Source organism: Castor canadensis, chromosome 7, assembly GCF_047511655.1.
Source record: "Castor canadensis chromosome 7, mCasCan1.hap1v2, whole genome shotgun sequence".
NCBI classification, from domain to species: Eukaryota; Metazoa; Chordata; class Mammalia; order Rodentia; family Castoridae; genus Castor; species Castor canadensis.
Window position 1 is genome coordinate 130,805,272 of NC_133392.1, and position 17,008 is coordinate 130,822,279.

At 39.8% G+C, this 17,008-nt stretch overlaps 1 protein-coding gene across 2 annotated transcripts in view; it reads right to left on the reverse strand.

The window, feature by feature from the left end:
- Ccdc30 (coiled-coil domain containing 30) overlaps positions 1–16,612 on the reverse strand; it is a 120,757-nt gene extending 104,145 nt beyond the window's left edge. For both annotated transcript variants that reach the window (XM_074080424.1, XM_074080423.1), the window contains exon 1: positions 13,989–16,612. In XM_074080424.1, the coding sequence (XP_073936525.1) occupies positions 13,989–14,034 (46 nt within the window). In that variant the 5' untranslated portion in view covers positions 14,035–16,612. The remainder of the gene's footprint in view (positions 1–13,988) is intronic.
- Between the last annotated feature and the right edge of the window lie 396 nt (positions 16,613–17,008).

The following is a 17,008-nucleotide window of genomic DNA, read 5'->3' on the forward strand; positions in this document are numbered from 1 at the left end:
CAGAGGGGCTGATGGTGAGGACTGTTAGAAGCTGATTAGGTGTTAGTTAGGTGAAGATGCTGGGAAAGGCATTCCTGGCAAGGTCTCAAGACACATTTATCTCAATCCTTCTTGCAATACAATGAGGTAGGAGCCATTATTATTCCTGTTTAAGATATGAAGATTGAGGCATCAAGAAGCCAACTAACCCTGACAAATTCTTGGTGATTTTGATGTTCAGGGAGATGATGGATCCAGTATTGTGGCTTCTTGGTCCTTTTGCCAGCTAACCTCCATCACTACCCCACCTCAGTCACCCATTCCACAGTAATTCCCTAGACCTTGCCATTGCCAGTAACTGTAGCCTCTCCCTCATCTCAATCAAGATGAGGATCTTCCTCTATAATCCCTTTCTACGTTCTTCTGCAGCTCAGTTCCCACAAGTTTTCAACCATACTGGGAACTACAATTCATTGGTCTTACATATTGATCCTGGGGTTTGAACTTAGGGCTTCCCACTTGCAAAGCAGACACTCTACCACTTGAGCCATGCCTCCAGCCCTTTTTGCTCCAGTTATTTTGGACATAGGGTTTCATTCTTTGCCCAGGCTTTCCTGGATTGTGATTCTCTTTATTGCTTCCCATTGTAGCTGGGATGACAGGAACATACCACCATGCCCAGCTATTTTCCGCAGAGATGGGATCTTGTGAACTTTTTGCCCAGGCTAGCTTGGAACTGTGATCCTCCTGATCTCAGCCTCCCAAGTAGCCAGAAATACAGATGTGAGTCACTTGTGCCTAGCTAGTCTTAACATCCTTTTCAAAGTTCCTTACCCTGCTCCTGTTCTCATTTGTGGGTTTTTGTTTGCTTTTGTTTTGAGATAGGAGCTCAACCCAGACTGCAATTAAACTCATGATCCCCTTGCCTCCCAAATGCTAGGATTACAGGAGTGCACCACTATGTCTGGCTCTCATTTTATCCATCTATCTATCTATCTATCTATCTATCTATCTATCTATCTATCTATTATGTATCTATTATGTATACACACATGTTGAGGTTACTGGGGTTTGAACTTAGGATTTCATGCTTGCTAGACAACATAATTTACTTTTGTACCCAGCTTAGATTTGATGATCCATAAGTATAATACTTCTGTTAGAAGCATTCAGACCTCCCTTACCTGTCTTTCCTGTCATGACACTTGCTCAGCAAAGCACCAGTCTGTCTAAATGGAACTCTCCACCCCTTCTTCACTCCAGCACTTTAAATTCTTGTCCAGTGACCCCAAGTGAATCCTTACTGCAGCCCAGAAGTGTCCTGGATGTCCTTAGTCACCTCTCTTCTCTATAAACCTACACCATCATCTCATTCCCTCTCTTTCTGCAAATCTCTATCACCTCCTTCCCCATCCTCACTCTCACCTGATCACCCTGATTCTTCACTGAGAAAAGAGAAGGTCTCTAGAAAGAACCTCCACAAGTTCACCTTACCAAATCTGCCAACTTCCTATATATGCTTCCCTCTTGGGAAAATTAATGAACTGTCCTTACTCCAAAGGCTGAGTCAGCCATTGCATCCCATTCCTTCTTATCTTCAAGACAACACTCTTGGGCTGTGGGTGTAGTTCAGTGGTAGAGCACTTGCTTAGCATGCACAATGCTCTGGGTTCAATCCCCCAGCACTGCAAAAAAGAAAAAAAAAAAAGATGAAAACTCCCGAAGCTGACTTTTCCTTCTATTTCCTCATCAAGCTTTCTTCCTGATGGTACATTGTTATAATTTTAGAGACATGCTGTTCTAGCTCTCATCGAAAACACAAACCCCAGCCAGCACCAGTGGCACACATCTATAATCTTAACTACTCGGGAGGTAGAGATCAAGAGAATTGCTGTTTTAAGCCAGTTCCAGGTAAATAATTTGTGAGACCCTATCTTGAAAATACCCAACACTAAATAGGGATGGTGGAGTGGCTCAAGTGGTAGAGTGCCAGCCTAGCAAGCATGAGGCCCTAAGCTCAAACTCAGTATGGCCAACCCCTACTGTCCCCCCCTCAAAAAAAAACCAAAACACCCTCTTTCAATCTCATTTCTCCCCTTCAGCTTCTGCCCTTTTTCTTCATTCTCTGTTATAATAAAACTTTAAGAAAGGATAAACGATGCCTGAGTCTCCCCTTCCTCTCCTACCATTCTTTTCTGAATTTTCTCCATTTAGGCTTTCATATCTATCAATCCACAGAAATATCTCTTGTCAAGTTCACAGTGACCTCTACTGACCAAATCCAATGGGCCCTCATCAATCCTCATTCCACATACCCCTCATAGCATTTGACCCAGCTGTTCACATTCTTCTCTTAAAGTTTGTCCTTCATCATTTCTCTTCTGGGATCCTACCTTTTGCTGGGTTTCCTTTTATCTTGCATACCCCTCCTTCCTAGACTCCTTTGCTGACTTCTCACCTTGCCAATCTCTTACCACTGGACTACCCTCAAACCCAACCCTCTTCTTTTCTCTATCTATACCCACTCTTGGGCTCATCTTCTGTGAGTGATCCCAAAGCTTTAAGTGTTGGTGACTCCCAAATTTCTACCTCTAGTTTGCACTGCATTCTAGACATATACACAACTGCCTACTTGACATTTTTCACCTGAATGTCTAATATATACCTTAAAATTTACATGTTTAAAAGCAAATTCTTTCCTTTCCTAAGCTGGGCCTCCCTCAGGTATTCCTTCCACCTGTGCAGTCAGAAACTCCGATATTTTAATTGACCAAAAAGCTTTGGGTCAACAGTAACTTCTCTCTTTTTCTTCTACTCAATGTTAAATCCACTAACAAGCTGTGTTAGCTCTACCTTCAAAATATATCCTTTGATTATGCATCTCTGCTGTAAGAGGCATATGTGTTCCTGAAGGAAAACAAACTTACATTTTTCAAAACTGTTCACTAAAAATAACAGCTTATTGTAAAAAACCAGATTGGGATATACTACTCAAAACTTCTGTCATTGAATAACTGGTGCTGGAAAAAAAAATCAACAATCCAAATAATTATACTAGTATGCTTAAAGACGAATGTCAAAAGATAAAGGAATATTATAGTAAAGACAGGCCTTCGAGGTTTTTTCTAGTTAGACTTGATATAAATTTGAGTTAACAAAGGAGTGGAGATGGCAGAGTTACGGAAATAAAGGTGAAATGCTCGAAGGTTGGGATATCTGTACAATAAACATTTTTGAGGCGAAAATGTGTGACCAAACTGGGCTCAAGGGAAGAAAGTGGATGAACAGGATTCATGTGGCACATAATGATATCAATGATATATATGACAGTGGCTTATAAAATTTTATTTTCTAGTGACAGTGCAGCTGTCTGTTTGTGTAAATACAATCTATGATATTCATACAATTGGCAAAATCTTCTAACAATGCATTTCCCAGAACTGTTAACCAACACATGACTGTATAAACTCCAAGGCTTGTTGGTAGCCCAAATTATTAACATGCTGAGAAAAATCGTATGTGAGCTTCCAAGTTACAATAACATAATTTTTCTATTTACTGATCCCTCATGAGCTAATTTATGTTTGCAGAAACACGTTGGGAGTAGGATAGACAGCACCTTTTGTTTCTTGCAATATGGCCAAGTAAAGCTCTGAAAAAACCTTCCTACGAAGAATAAAAGTGCTTAAAGAAAAATCTGAAAGCTGGGTGCTGGTGGCTCATGCCTATAACCTTAGCTATTTGGGAGGCAGAGATTAGGAGGATTGAGATTCAAGGCCAGACCAGACAAATAGTTTGGGGAGACCCTATCCCAAAAATACCTAACACACAAAAGGGCTGGCGGAATGGCTCAAGTGGTAGAGTGCCTGCCTAGCAAGCATTAGGCCCTGAGTTCAAACCCCTAATACCACCAAAATGAAAAAAGAAACTCTAAAAATACAACCATTGTATGAATAAAAATAAATGTGAACTTTTAAATAAGTGGAAGAAACTCAATATACTCATGGAAAGCAAGCAAGGAAAAAAACAGAGTGTAGAACAAGTGAAATATAGCCAATGAGTAACTCAACTATCTCTGCACTGGAGGTTCAAAATAAAGGGGGAAAAAAAAGCTTCTCCATCAACATACTCTTGTAAAAGGGATGTCTAAAAGGAACATGATCCCAAATGGAATATCTGAGATGCACAGAAAAATGCCAAGCAAAAATAATAAATATTTCGTGAATATAATCACTGACTACATATAAACTATTACTACTAATAATATGTAATCTGTAGAGTTAAAACAAAGACAGACAATTCTCAAGGGATTCTATCTTTTTTCCCTGTAGCTTTGTAGCACTTAATATTTTATAAATCCTTAATATGCTAGAGAAGAAGTGAAAAATGTACCACTCTGATACTATTGACTACTTTGAGTTAAAAGCACTTGGAAAACATCAGGCACAAGATCACTCTGACCTTTTCCTTAAAAATAGGAGACAAAATTCCCATGTGGAAGATGCCTTCCCTACACGAGAAAGAAAGCAATGCTGAGACTCTCAACAATGAGACTGAGAGAATTCCATACAGACCATGCTGAACCAACTCTTAGCTTTAAAGCTTCTCAGTACATTTAGCTGCCTTTTCACAACTTACTATTCTTTGTCCAATTTAGTGTTTCTTTGAGTCTTTGTTTCCTTATGAGGGTCCTGTGTCACTTAAAAATTATGTTAAGAGCTGGTGGAATGGCTCAGTGGTAGAGTGCCTGCCTAGCAAGTGTGAGGCCCAGAGTTCAAACCCCAGCACCATTTAAAAAAAAAGTTATATTAACTATATTTGTATGCTTTCTCCTATCAATCTTAGATCATTTTAATTCTCAGGCCCAGCAAAACAACAACAACAAAATAATAACTGGAAGAGAAAAGTCAAATTTGGCTTCCCATATACTAAGTACTTTACAAAGGTAGGTGCTATGACAACATAGAAACAAGGATGACTGGGACATGACCTCTGCCTCAGCAGCGATTACGAGGTAATTACGGTACGGTGTGGTATGTGCTACTAAAGTCACTGAAACAAATTGCTGCTCTGCAATCTCTCTCACATACATTTTAGTCTATTTCAGAATATATACTTTTAAAATTACAGGCTAAAAATTATTTAAAACATTAGGAGTACTTTTCTTGGGGTGGAAGGTGTATAATTTTCCCTTCCTTTGACTTTTATACATCTCCCAAATTTTCTATAGTTGTCACATATTAATGTTTAAAATTAGGAAAAAAATAAAATTTACATTTTCATAAAGGCAAAATTACCCTGTCTGAGTTGGAGCTCCTTAATTTACATCTAAGCTGTTCATTTTGCTTTTCATACCCATGAGAAAATGCTTCTCTTCCCTCTGTTAAGTCACAAACATAGTTTGTATATTCTTTCACCTAAAAAAAAGCCCTAATATAAGCTCTTAAATGAAATAGCCGGCAATATAAAAAAAAATTAAAGCTTTAATATTTAAACTGCTATGTGATTTCTTCTAAAGTAACAAATGATGACATGACATGACATATACAGTGCAAATTGCACACTGTGGACTGTTTGAAAAAAATACATGCTTTTCTGTCTAAAGTTTGAATTTTAATAGTTTGAAGTTTCTGAATTTGGAATTTAATAATTTGAAAATTCCCAAATGGCTGTGACAATCCAAATAAGCCTTTGTTCCTCCTACTGAATGTTGAGAAATAAAAGGAATTCTTTGGAAGCTAGAGAGATCCTTATTTTTGTATTGTCAAGCAATTATTTTATTCACAGAATATATAATTTACACTGACTTCTACATCATTTGACTCTGTTCTAAAACTTTTTTGGGGGGGAAAGGAGTGCTGGGGAATGAACACAGGACCCTGCACAGACTAAGTATGTACCATAATGTAGCACGGAACTGCACTCCAGCCACTAAACATCTCGATCTAAGCCTTCAATATTGTCTTTAGCCAGGTGCCAGTGGCTCACACCTGTAATCCTAGCTACTCAGGAGGCAGAGATCAAGAGGATCATGGTTTGAAGCCATCCCAGGCACAGAGTTCTTGAGACCCTATTTCAAAAAAAACCCTTCACAAAAAAAGGGCTGGTAGAATGGCTCACGGTGTAGGCCCTGAGTTCAAACCCTAGTACCACAAAAAAAAAATTGTCTTTAATTCTTTTAGGTTGAAAGTAATCATGCTTCATAACTGTTTGCACTGTGAGAGCAGGCTAAAGGAACTGCTTGCTGGTGGATGAAGTGTTGGTTATCTGTGTTACTGGAACCACTAAATTGGAGTTGATATTATAATCAAATACAACTTTCAAGTTAATCTGACCCAAATTGTAGTGACATACATAATTATCATACTATAGTATACATAACTATCTTAAGTTTTGCTTTTTTAAAACAAAATCACATTTTTATTTTTTATCTCTGGATTGCTAAGTTTCCCAGAGTCTTACCATTTTTCACATCAACAGTTTTTGTGGACAATATTTAGAATTGTAATTATTATCTCATACTCATACTGAAAGAAAAAGGACTCAAGTTGAATCCTTGCACTCCCATGTCTTCCCATGACTTAGAGCTAAAAATCTTGTGTCTCTACCCCTCCCCCAAGTCATCTGGTCCTCATTCATACTATCTTCTCAACAAGGTCTCTGGGTATCATACAGTTACTTGTGGTTTTAGTCTTACGTATCAGAGAGCCCAAGACACTAGGAACATATAGTATCCATTTTCCTATTTGGCAATATGAGAAAATGCTTAGAATGATAAGATAAAAAACAAAATGCAAAGTATTATTATAACTATGTGAAAATCATAAACACAAAGAAAAGACTGGAAGCAAATACATGTGTTAAAAGGCATTTGTAATGAAGTGATGAAGTTGTAAATGATTAGAAAATAAGTTGAGGGTTGCTTGCCACAGAACAGCATAGTCTGCATTTTAACAGCTTGTTTGGAGGTTCTAGCAAGGGAACACAGCTACTCATTTACCCTTGACCAAAGAATGGTCCTTCTCTATCAGAGAAAATCACTGTTTTCTTGGACTGGGTACACAGCATTGGGTGGGATGCATATGGAGTGGTGAAGGAGGAAGGGGACACCCACCTAGCCAGCCAGATCAACCTGGCTAACAATGGGGTGACATGTCACAGCCAGATAGCCCCACATCCCATAGTCCACATTTTGTCAGGCGTAAGTGGAAGAATCTTAAGTTGAAGGAAATGGAAGGGAAAAAGAGGTGGGGAATATTGAGAATGCCCTTGGATGCTTGGCTTCTGGGAGATAGGGTAGTGGAGGATAAGCTGGAATATAAGAAAGGGGGGCTTTGTTGGTCAGGAGGACAGTGTAGGCTTTAGGTCAATATCCAAGTGCATGACTCATTTGAGCTCTTCCACTTGACCTGCTCCCAAAGCCAGTGATCTGCATTCTCTAATCTGCATTCTCTTTATCCACCCAGCCCCTTCCTCACACCCAAACCCTACTACCCTGAACTACTGTTGAAATCCTGTAATTCTAAACTCCAAAAGACCTATTCTGAACACCATCTTCTACACTCCTTGTGCCCTTGCTCTTTTTTTTTCTAAATTGTGGTAAAATATACACAATCTAAGATTTATCATTTTAACCATTTTAAGTGTACAATTCAGTGACACCAAGTGCATTCACAACGTTGTGCAACCATCACCACTACACGTTTTCAGAACTTTATTACCCCAAAGAGAAGCTCTATACTCACTAAACAATAATGTCGCCCCTCCCCCAGCCCATGGTAACCACCATTCTTTCTGCGTCTGATTTTGACTACTCAACATCCCTCATATAAGTAGAATCATATACTGTTTGTCCTTCTATGTTGGTTTATTTCACTCAGCATGTTTATAAGGGTCATTCATGTTGTGGTATATGTCAAAATTTAATTTCATTATAAGGCTGTATGTATATGTCATATTGTTTTTATCCATTCATCTATTGACAGACATTGCGTTGTTTCTACCTTTTGCCTATTATGAATGATGCTGACATGAGCACTGATGTACAAGTGTCTGACATCCTGCTTTCAATTGTTTGGGGTATATTACGTAGGAACAGAATTGCTAGATGGATAATAATATGTTTAATTTTTGAAGAACTGTCAATATACTACAGCTGTGCCATTTTATTTTCCTGCCAGCCCTTATTGTTTTCTGTTGCATAAATATATATGTACATATATATAAGACATAAATAGCCATTGTGACAGGTGTGGGATGGTTGTTCTCTTAAACTGTACTTATTCTATAATGACAGTGAGACCTCCAGTCTCTGGTCCATCACATCCTCTTTCAAACCACCAGATATTCTTTAGCTTTACTTGTTCCCCCTTCAAGTCTGGACCCAAATGTTCACCATTTCAACAATAGCCCCAATTATCTTGCCCCTCTTCTCACTTTTCCTGAAAATTCCAGTCGTGGAAAACTTCAACCTTTTGACTGTTCTCTACCTATTCTGGGTTGCTTAGTGCTGGTGGAGAAAAATCAAACAAGCATGCAGACTGGAACTATTACAGATACTTGGCCTTCAACCTGAGCATGCTTCCCAACTGCTAGGGCATTCTCTGTGCTGATAGCATCTGCTGGAACTCTCACTCTCTTCTCACTCTTGCAGATGACCTTGTCTCCCCCAGAATTGGTAAAATCAAGGTCACCATAAAAGTCTTATCAGCTTCTTCCCCTACCACCAGCATACTAATCTTCATCTTTAGACATCTTGACCTCTTTTCCTTTTCAATAGAAAAATTTTCCAACCTCCTGAGCAAGGTTAATCCTGTTACCTGTGGTCTAGGTCTCATCCCACATTGCTTCATTTTCTTTTCCATATTGTTTGTGCTCAGCTTAAGATGTCTCTGATCTTAAAGGTAAGGGCTGGGGGTATAGCTCAGTGATAAACTGTGTGCTTAGCAAGTATGAGGCTGCTCAGTTCAATCCCTAACATCAAAAATTAACAAAATAAAGGTCCAATACTAACCTTCCTTTGACCCCACCATATCTCTCTCTAGCTATTGTCCTCTTTTGGAAATGAGTCTCCTGTGCTTACTGTATTTTGGTTTCTTCTTTTACTATTGTACTCAAACGATCAGTTAATAAGGAACTCAAAACACTACATTCAACTGAGCATTTTTCTTTTTATATATGATCTTTCTGACACCTGTTCATTCTTTTTCTAAAAGTTTTCTCCTTTCTGTTCTGTGCCATTACATTCTTCTGTCTTGACTCTTGTTTCTCTTGCTTTTCTCTCTGTGTTCTTCCTGAGCTCCTCCAAATTCTGCCATTCCCCGGAATCTGTGCTTGATTCTCTGCCTTTTCTATCATACTGAGTAACAGTGTGGGTGCAGGAGGCTGACCCATTTTCATTTAAACCCTAACTCTATCACTTTGTTGCTGTGTGACTTTGATAAGCCATGTAACATTTTTACACTTTTAGTTCCTCATCTACAAAATGGATATACTAGTGATACCTACCTCACTGCATTGTTAAAAGGATTAAATAATACTCCATCTCTGCTATGCTCCAGATTTATCTAGAAAAAGTCAGCAAGAGCTGTTCATGGTAGCCCATACCTGTAATTCCAGCACTTGGGAAGCTGAGACAGGAAGGTCATGAGTTCAAGGCCAGCCTGGGCTAACAAGACCCTGTCTCAAAAAAAAAAAAAAAGAATAAAACTAAAACAACAAAGAGAAACATATTGAAGTTGGAACATATATAGATGAGTGTAGTTGAGACTGCTACCAGTTGTCCTTTAACAGTTATTGCTCTCTTCCTCCACAGAAATAAGACATTTTGATTAATTTTCTGGGGCGGGGGGAGGGCGGCAACAGTTTTATCTCAGGGCTTCGTGCTTGCGAGGCAGGCACTCTATCACTTGAACAATGCCTCCTGCCCAGCATTTTGTTTTTTGGCTGATCACAAGACTGTCTTCCTTATTGCTGGATACAGCCATATGAGCAATGGGATGTAATGGAATTCTGTGCTGCTTCCAGATGTGGTCTTAAACGGCCATGATGTCCCTTCCTCCTTTCTACTGGCTGAAATTCAGGTAGTGGAAGCCTAAGCAGCCATCCTGATGCCAAGTAGAAACTGGCTGTTCTGAATGATAGATACGTTACAAGTAAAAAAGACTGCATTCCAAGATGCTGCCCTACCAGTTATGGACTACTTAATTCTGATTTTTATGTAACAAAACATAGATTTCTTTCTCTGTGGTAATGGGGACTGAATGCAGGGCATGGCACATCCTGAGCAAGTGCTCTACCACTGAGTTATATCCCTAGCCAATACTCAAGCCAATATTACTTTGAGCTTTCTGTCTCACAGACCACCAATCCTGACTAATGCAGGATTATTAAAAATGTAAGATACAATGACATATGCTGGAATTAGATAGAGAACTGACAGCATTAATAGTTTCTTCTAAAGTCTGGGCATGGTGGTTCATACTTGTAATTCCAGAACTTGGGAGGCTGAGATAGGAGTATCAGGAGTTTGAGGCCAGCCTGGGCTACAATAGAGAGATCCTGTCTCAAAAAACTAACAACAAGTCTCTCTTGACCCATGAGGTCTTTTGTCTCTGGGTTTCCCTGTGAGTTTGTTCTTCTTGCTCCTTGACATGGATGGGCTCTCTCTACTTCCTCATCAACAAGGCTGAAAACAGTCATTCAAGTTGTGAGTGTATGCGATATTTTAGTGCAAGTCATCTTTATCTTTGCTTTTCTTGACTCAAAAAATTTAAAATTTTTATTAATGTACTCAGTTGTATGGGGGATGACACTGTGACATTTCCATATATGCTTGAAATGTACCTTGGTTAGGTTCGTTCCCACCATCATTCTCCCTTATTCCCCTATTCTTTCTTGTTCAAATTTTGAAAAGCAATCTTTTGTTACTTACCCAATGAATTGTGCCTTTGTCTACATGTATACTTCTCATTCAGTCATTTGTAGTTACAATGGGTTGGAAGAAGGGGTATAAATATGATAAACTTAATCTTTAAAAGAGAAAGGTAGACAGATACAAGTTCCAGAGAATAAGACATAGGGTAGGAGGGCAATGCAAGGTGAGTTTACTTAGACCAACACGTGTCCAATTGTCTAGTGAACAACTCAGCTTAAACAACGCATTCATTTTCCCTCTTCCATCTGTATTCCTTAGGTAAAATCACCACCAATGTTGTGACAAAATCTGAGAGTCATCCTGGACCCCTCCTTATTTGTCCCACTGTTACATACACCCAGGCACTGAATTTGTATTCTATCTCTTTCATCATTTTCTAATTTTTCCTCTCCATGTCTGATGCTTAGTTTAGGCTCCCCTCACTATTTGCTCACTGTAGTGTAGTATCCGCTCCTGCTGCCAGGCTGGCGCCCAGCCAGTCCCCACTCTGCAAAGCTTGCAGACAGATCATTCCAAATGCAAATCACTTGCTGCTTAACATTCTCATTGCTTTCAGGCAGAGTTCAAACCCCTTCATTTGGCATCGGAGACTCTCCACAATCTGGTTTCTGCCAGTCTCTCTAGCCTTATCGTTGTTCCTCCTTTACCTTAGCCTTTCATACCATGTAATTATTGGTCTCATCATGCTCTTCTCTTATATTTCCTTAACTTTGGACATTCAGGTCCCTTTGCCCAGAATGGTGTTAGGACATCCCTGAACAAATGCTTTTCTAGTGGATTGAGATCTGATGGTTGAGAAACTTGAAAATTCTTATACAGATCTTGTGATATAAATCTGTTCCTTGAATTATAAATACTCTGACATCTAAACTGAACCTAAAATTGCCCACCCAACAAAGTACACAAAATAGTGTTCTTTCCAAAGTAGAAATGGAATAAATGCTCATTTAGTGCCTTAGGGAAGTGTATCCTACAATGTTTTTAGACCTCTAAAATCTTTTAGATGTAAAGAATAAAGTAGTAAATAGAGATCTAAAACAAACTGATCAGAGGCAAAGAATTTTAAATGGAAAGGGGGCAAAGAGAATGATGTAGTTATTTCTACTTAGTTTTTTTTTTCTCCTAACAAGTACCCCCCTACTACAATATAGAGGCCAGAACCATACCTCACACTATAGCACATTTTCTGGCTCTGACCCAAGGATTGGCTTTGAAGCCCTTTTTTTTCACTCTAAGGAATAAAGTAAATAGCATGGCCACAAAAATGGAAATATTTGTTCAGGTGACTTTCCACCCCAACCCTTCTTTCTTCCTTCTATACAAATCTAATTCAAAATTACAAACATATTAAATATAATAATATTACACATGAGGTTTTTTTCCTTTTCAATTCCCAAGTGAGCAATACACTTTTTTAAAAAGTTGAAAACAATGTAGCAATGTGGGAAATGTTTAAAATATGAAATTAAGTGAAAAAGACAAAATGTACACTATAATTATAAAAATGCACACATGACCAAGGACTGCCACAGAACAGCAAAATTAACTGTTGATTTGTTTGAGTTTCTCAACCTTGGCACTGTTGACACTTGGGGCTAGGTAATTGTTTTTTGTGCACAGAAAGACATAGCAGCTGCCTTGGCCTTACCAAGTAGATGCCAAGAGCACATCTCCAGTTGTGACAACTGAAAATGCTTCCATACATTATCAAACATCTCTTGGTAACAAAATCATCAACCTTGCCCCCAATCTGGCTATAAGCGTGCTAGGATAAGAGAAGTATTTTTTACATTCATATTATCCTTGTCAATGATGTCTGCTCAATAAATACTTATTGGAAAGGTGTCTATAAAACAACACCTACTATCCTCTTTTTCCCCCAAGAGTTAGAATTTATTTAGTTCCATTTCATGTGAAAAACTGGAAAAGCTACATAACTTGTTTTTCTTTTGTAACCTATTATAGAAGAGAAAGCTGAGTTTTTCAGTAGTTGGAAGTCTAACCAGATTCTAAGCACAAGACATCACACATATGGCTTCCATTGTCCTGAGAAACCAAAATATCCAAAATCATTATAGCTCCCCAGATACCTGTGTACTTTATATAACCTCAAAATAGGTTTACATTTAAACCTAAATACTGAAGAAGAAATAGTAAGAGTCAACAAGGAACAAGACAAATTAAATAACACATCCTAGTAAAATAAAATTTTACTGGATCTTAATCTTATTCTATACTTTAGGCCTTCTGTAACAGTCTTTTTTTAAGACTACTGAGACTACCCCTTGCCAAAATCTTTATTGGTTCACATCAGGAAGAATGTTTCTTTTTAATTCAGAAACTGAGTAGGCACAAGAATCATTTCAAGCGTTTCCTCTCTAGCAAATTCTATCATCCACAGGTATTGGGTTTATACGGGTTAAAGTTGAAATACTGTTGTGTGATTTTTTTTTTCAGTACTGGGGCTTGAACTCAGGGCCTACACCTTGAGTCACTCTGCCAACCCTTTTTTGTGATGGGTTTTTTTGAAATAGGGTCTTGCCAACTATTTGCCCGGGTTGGTTTTGAACCGCGATCCTCCTGATTGCTACCTCCTGAGTAGCTAGGATCACAGGCGCTCAGCTTTGTGATCATTTTTGAATGCCATTTTCACAAGTATGAATACATCACCAAAATTTATGCCTATCATAATACTTAACTAAACAAGGAACAACCTTCTTTCTTTATAAATAAGCCTGGCATGAGCCCAACACTGCCATTTAAAATTTTTTCCTCCGCTTTCAAAACACTAGGTTTGCGTTAATTTAATGTATGTAATCACCAGTGTTTGCGTCTCCATTCTAGTCTCTAGTTTTCCCCAAGACAGAAAGATTGCTCAGTACAGAGAAACAGAAAATCTTCGTCCTGACTGCAGGGCTGGAGAGTGTGAAATACGCAAAGCCCTGCCGCAGGAAGGTAGAGGACAGATGAGCCCTCACGGCGAGGGGAGGGAAGGGGGAAGGGACCGTGGGATGCGCAGGACCAGGTGATGAGAGGAGGGGGAGAGGCAGTAGCTTGAAAGGCGATAACTGACTTGGTGACCTCTGAGATTGAGGGTTCCCAAGGCTGCAGAGCGTCATCGGGGTTCGAGGTCCTGCATGACGAACATCCACAGTTCTTGGTTCGCAGATCTACAAGCCAGGGAAAGCCATGCCTCGGTGAACCTTATGGTGGCCTGGACCTGCGGCTGCAGCCATCAGTTTGTCGCTGAAGTGAGTTAAGGACGCCTGACCTAACTCACGGAGCGTGTTCTAAGTCGGTTCTAGACAGCGCGGCGGCTCAGTACTTGTCGCCTGCGGCAACTGAGTTCCGAGAAAAAGGCGAATCCTTCTTCAGGCCGAATCGCTCCAGCCCGGGTCTAGAAAGGCCCAGCCAGAAGGGCTCTCCTGTAGTTTCGGACCATACTTGGGAGAGAAGCGGGAAGGACTTGGACTGTGGAAAAAGCAGGGAAGAACGGATGCTTTCCTCCTAGGCGCTGAGGCTGGGGAATCTCGGGAAGCGCGGGAAATTTTCTTTTGGAGGGTGCCGCGAGGGTCTAGTGTCTCTCGGCTCCTTGTGCTCAGCTGCCTGCTGCAGACACCCACCGAGACCCGGCGTCATAGCAACCGTGCTTGCCACAGGGACGCAGAGCGTGTTTCCGGCGGGAACCATACATACGACGCACGCCATTGGCGCCTGGGAGTGTTCTTCCTTTGAGGGCTATTGTTACGGCGCGCACCATTGGCCTTCGGGTAGTGGGGCGGAGTTCTTCCGCCGGGATCCTTAGTACGGCTCGTTCCATTGGCTCTGGAGGCGGCAGTAACCATAGTAACATTATGGCAAGGGTATGCAACATATAGGATACATGTATGTCACAACATATAGGATACACTTTGTTCTACTTCTCTAAGAGGTCTTATCAAGAGCCCTGGCTTACTTACCTTAGATTTATTTTTCTGTAATTTTTTTTTGTTTGCGGAAATGGGGAACTGAATTTGGGCCTCGCGCTTCTAGGTAGGTGCTCTACCACTAGAGCCACACCCCCCAGCCCATAAGAAGTCACTTCATTCTTAAAAACACAGGGTGATAGGTCAGGAGTTCTGTATTTGGGGGTCTACATATGGGGCGCCTAAGATAAGTCACAACCCTTTTGGACCCAGCTTATTAGTGTAAAAAAGAAGAAACCGGGTTTGACCCAACTACCACTAAGACTGAAACCCTTAAGACCTAAGCACTGAAAATTCGTTTTGGGTGAGCAATATTTCTTACCTATGAAATGCAAAATAAAGTTTTAACTAAACCAAAATTTAACAAAGCCCAAATGCGCTTTTTGCAAGATTCCAGGTGCTTATCAAAGCTCAGTTTTACTCGTGGTGGGGCCTTAGCTTTGCTGGTACCCCAAACACTGCATTTCTTGGTTTTATTGGAGTTGCAAATCTTTTGAAGCTTTGCTGTTTCTACTCATCGTCTGGATGGATTTTATCCCTTACTTTGTAAAAGTACTTCAACCTCTGACAACTTAGCCATTGTAAGTGTTTTTTCCTCTCACTCTAAAATGCTCACCACTACCACCTGCAGTCCTCGTAACTCCTATTTATGAGTTCAGCATCACCTTCTCAGGGAAACTTTCCTTGGTCCTCCAATCTAGATCAAGTTTCTTATTTGCTTTCAATGACTCATGTTCCTTTTTTTCTTTAAATACTTCAACTTGCTGTCAACACACAGGCACACAAACTGGAATTTTTACTTGTATAAATACCATTTTAAGTTCTCCAAGTAGATACTAAACTGAAGTGGAAAACACTTTAAATAACTCCATGTAGAATAATGGTTGAGCATTCACAAAATAAGATATGAAGTGGTTCCCAAGAGAATAATATGGTGAAAAAAAAAATCACTTGCAGTTTTAACTCCACTTCTCCCCGCTGTACAAAGATGTCACCATCCATGGATGTAGGGAGGAAAACCAATCTTTTACTTCTTGTTCCTTCAGTATTACAGCTGAGTCTGTTGCTTTTGAGGCTTTACCAACTGAACCCAAAGTTCATTTAAAATGTTTGTTCAAAGGGACTGCTGCTTTGAGAACAGTCTTGGCTGCTGCAGTTACTTTTCCTCTGCTCAAGGTCACACTTCTTGATTTGATGAAGTATTTATCTTGGCATGTCTGTTCCAGTCTTCTCAATTAAAATTTATTGTACCTCTACTGTCATTAGGACCCATTGGGTTACCCTTTCCAAGGATGAAATATCACAAATTATGCTTTAAATTTTTTGCAGTTGCAGGGGATCAAGTCCAGGGCCTTGCACATGCCAGGTAAGTGCTGTGTTTCTGAGCTGCATCCTCAGCCCCTAAATCAAGTATTTATGTGAAATACTGCCAACTTTTTTTTTTCTTTTTCCCAGTACTGGGGCTTGCACTCAGGGCCTACACCTTGAGCCACTCCACCAGTCCTTTTTTTGTGGGTTTTTTTTTTTTTTTGTAAGAATCTATTTGCCCAGACTGGCTTAGAACCATGATCCTCCTGATCTCTGCCTCCTAAGTAGGATTACAGGAGTGAGTCACTGGCGCCCAGCAAGACTACCTACTTCTATGTAGTTAATAATATTTTTTTCAAGTTGTATTCTGCACCATCATCAGATCATTTAGGGGACTTTTCTGCACTACACTTCTTACACACTCCTAACCCAAAATGTAGGACAGTGCAAAGAACTTAGAGTTTCTGAGATTCAAGAATCAAGGAAGGCCCTGGCGTAACACTGCCATGGTAAATGAGAAACTGCAACCATTTATTGAGCGTAAGTACTAGGCAGCAGACTGATGCTTCATTTTCACTTTTATTTAGTGTTACTTTGCTGGTTATATATAAAGAAACTGAGATTAAGTTATGTGTCTAAGTTTACAAAGCTGGTAAGTAGCACACCTGATTGACTCCAGACCCCATATATATTACCACACTGAAGTGTCTCCCTCCAGACAGAGCTACCAACTGGCCTCTGCCTGGTTCTAGGTGGAAGGCTGTGGTAAATTTACCTCAAGAGCAGTTCTAAAATATTTGAAAGATAAATTGTTACTCAA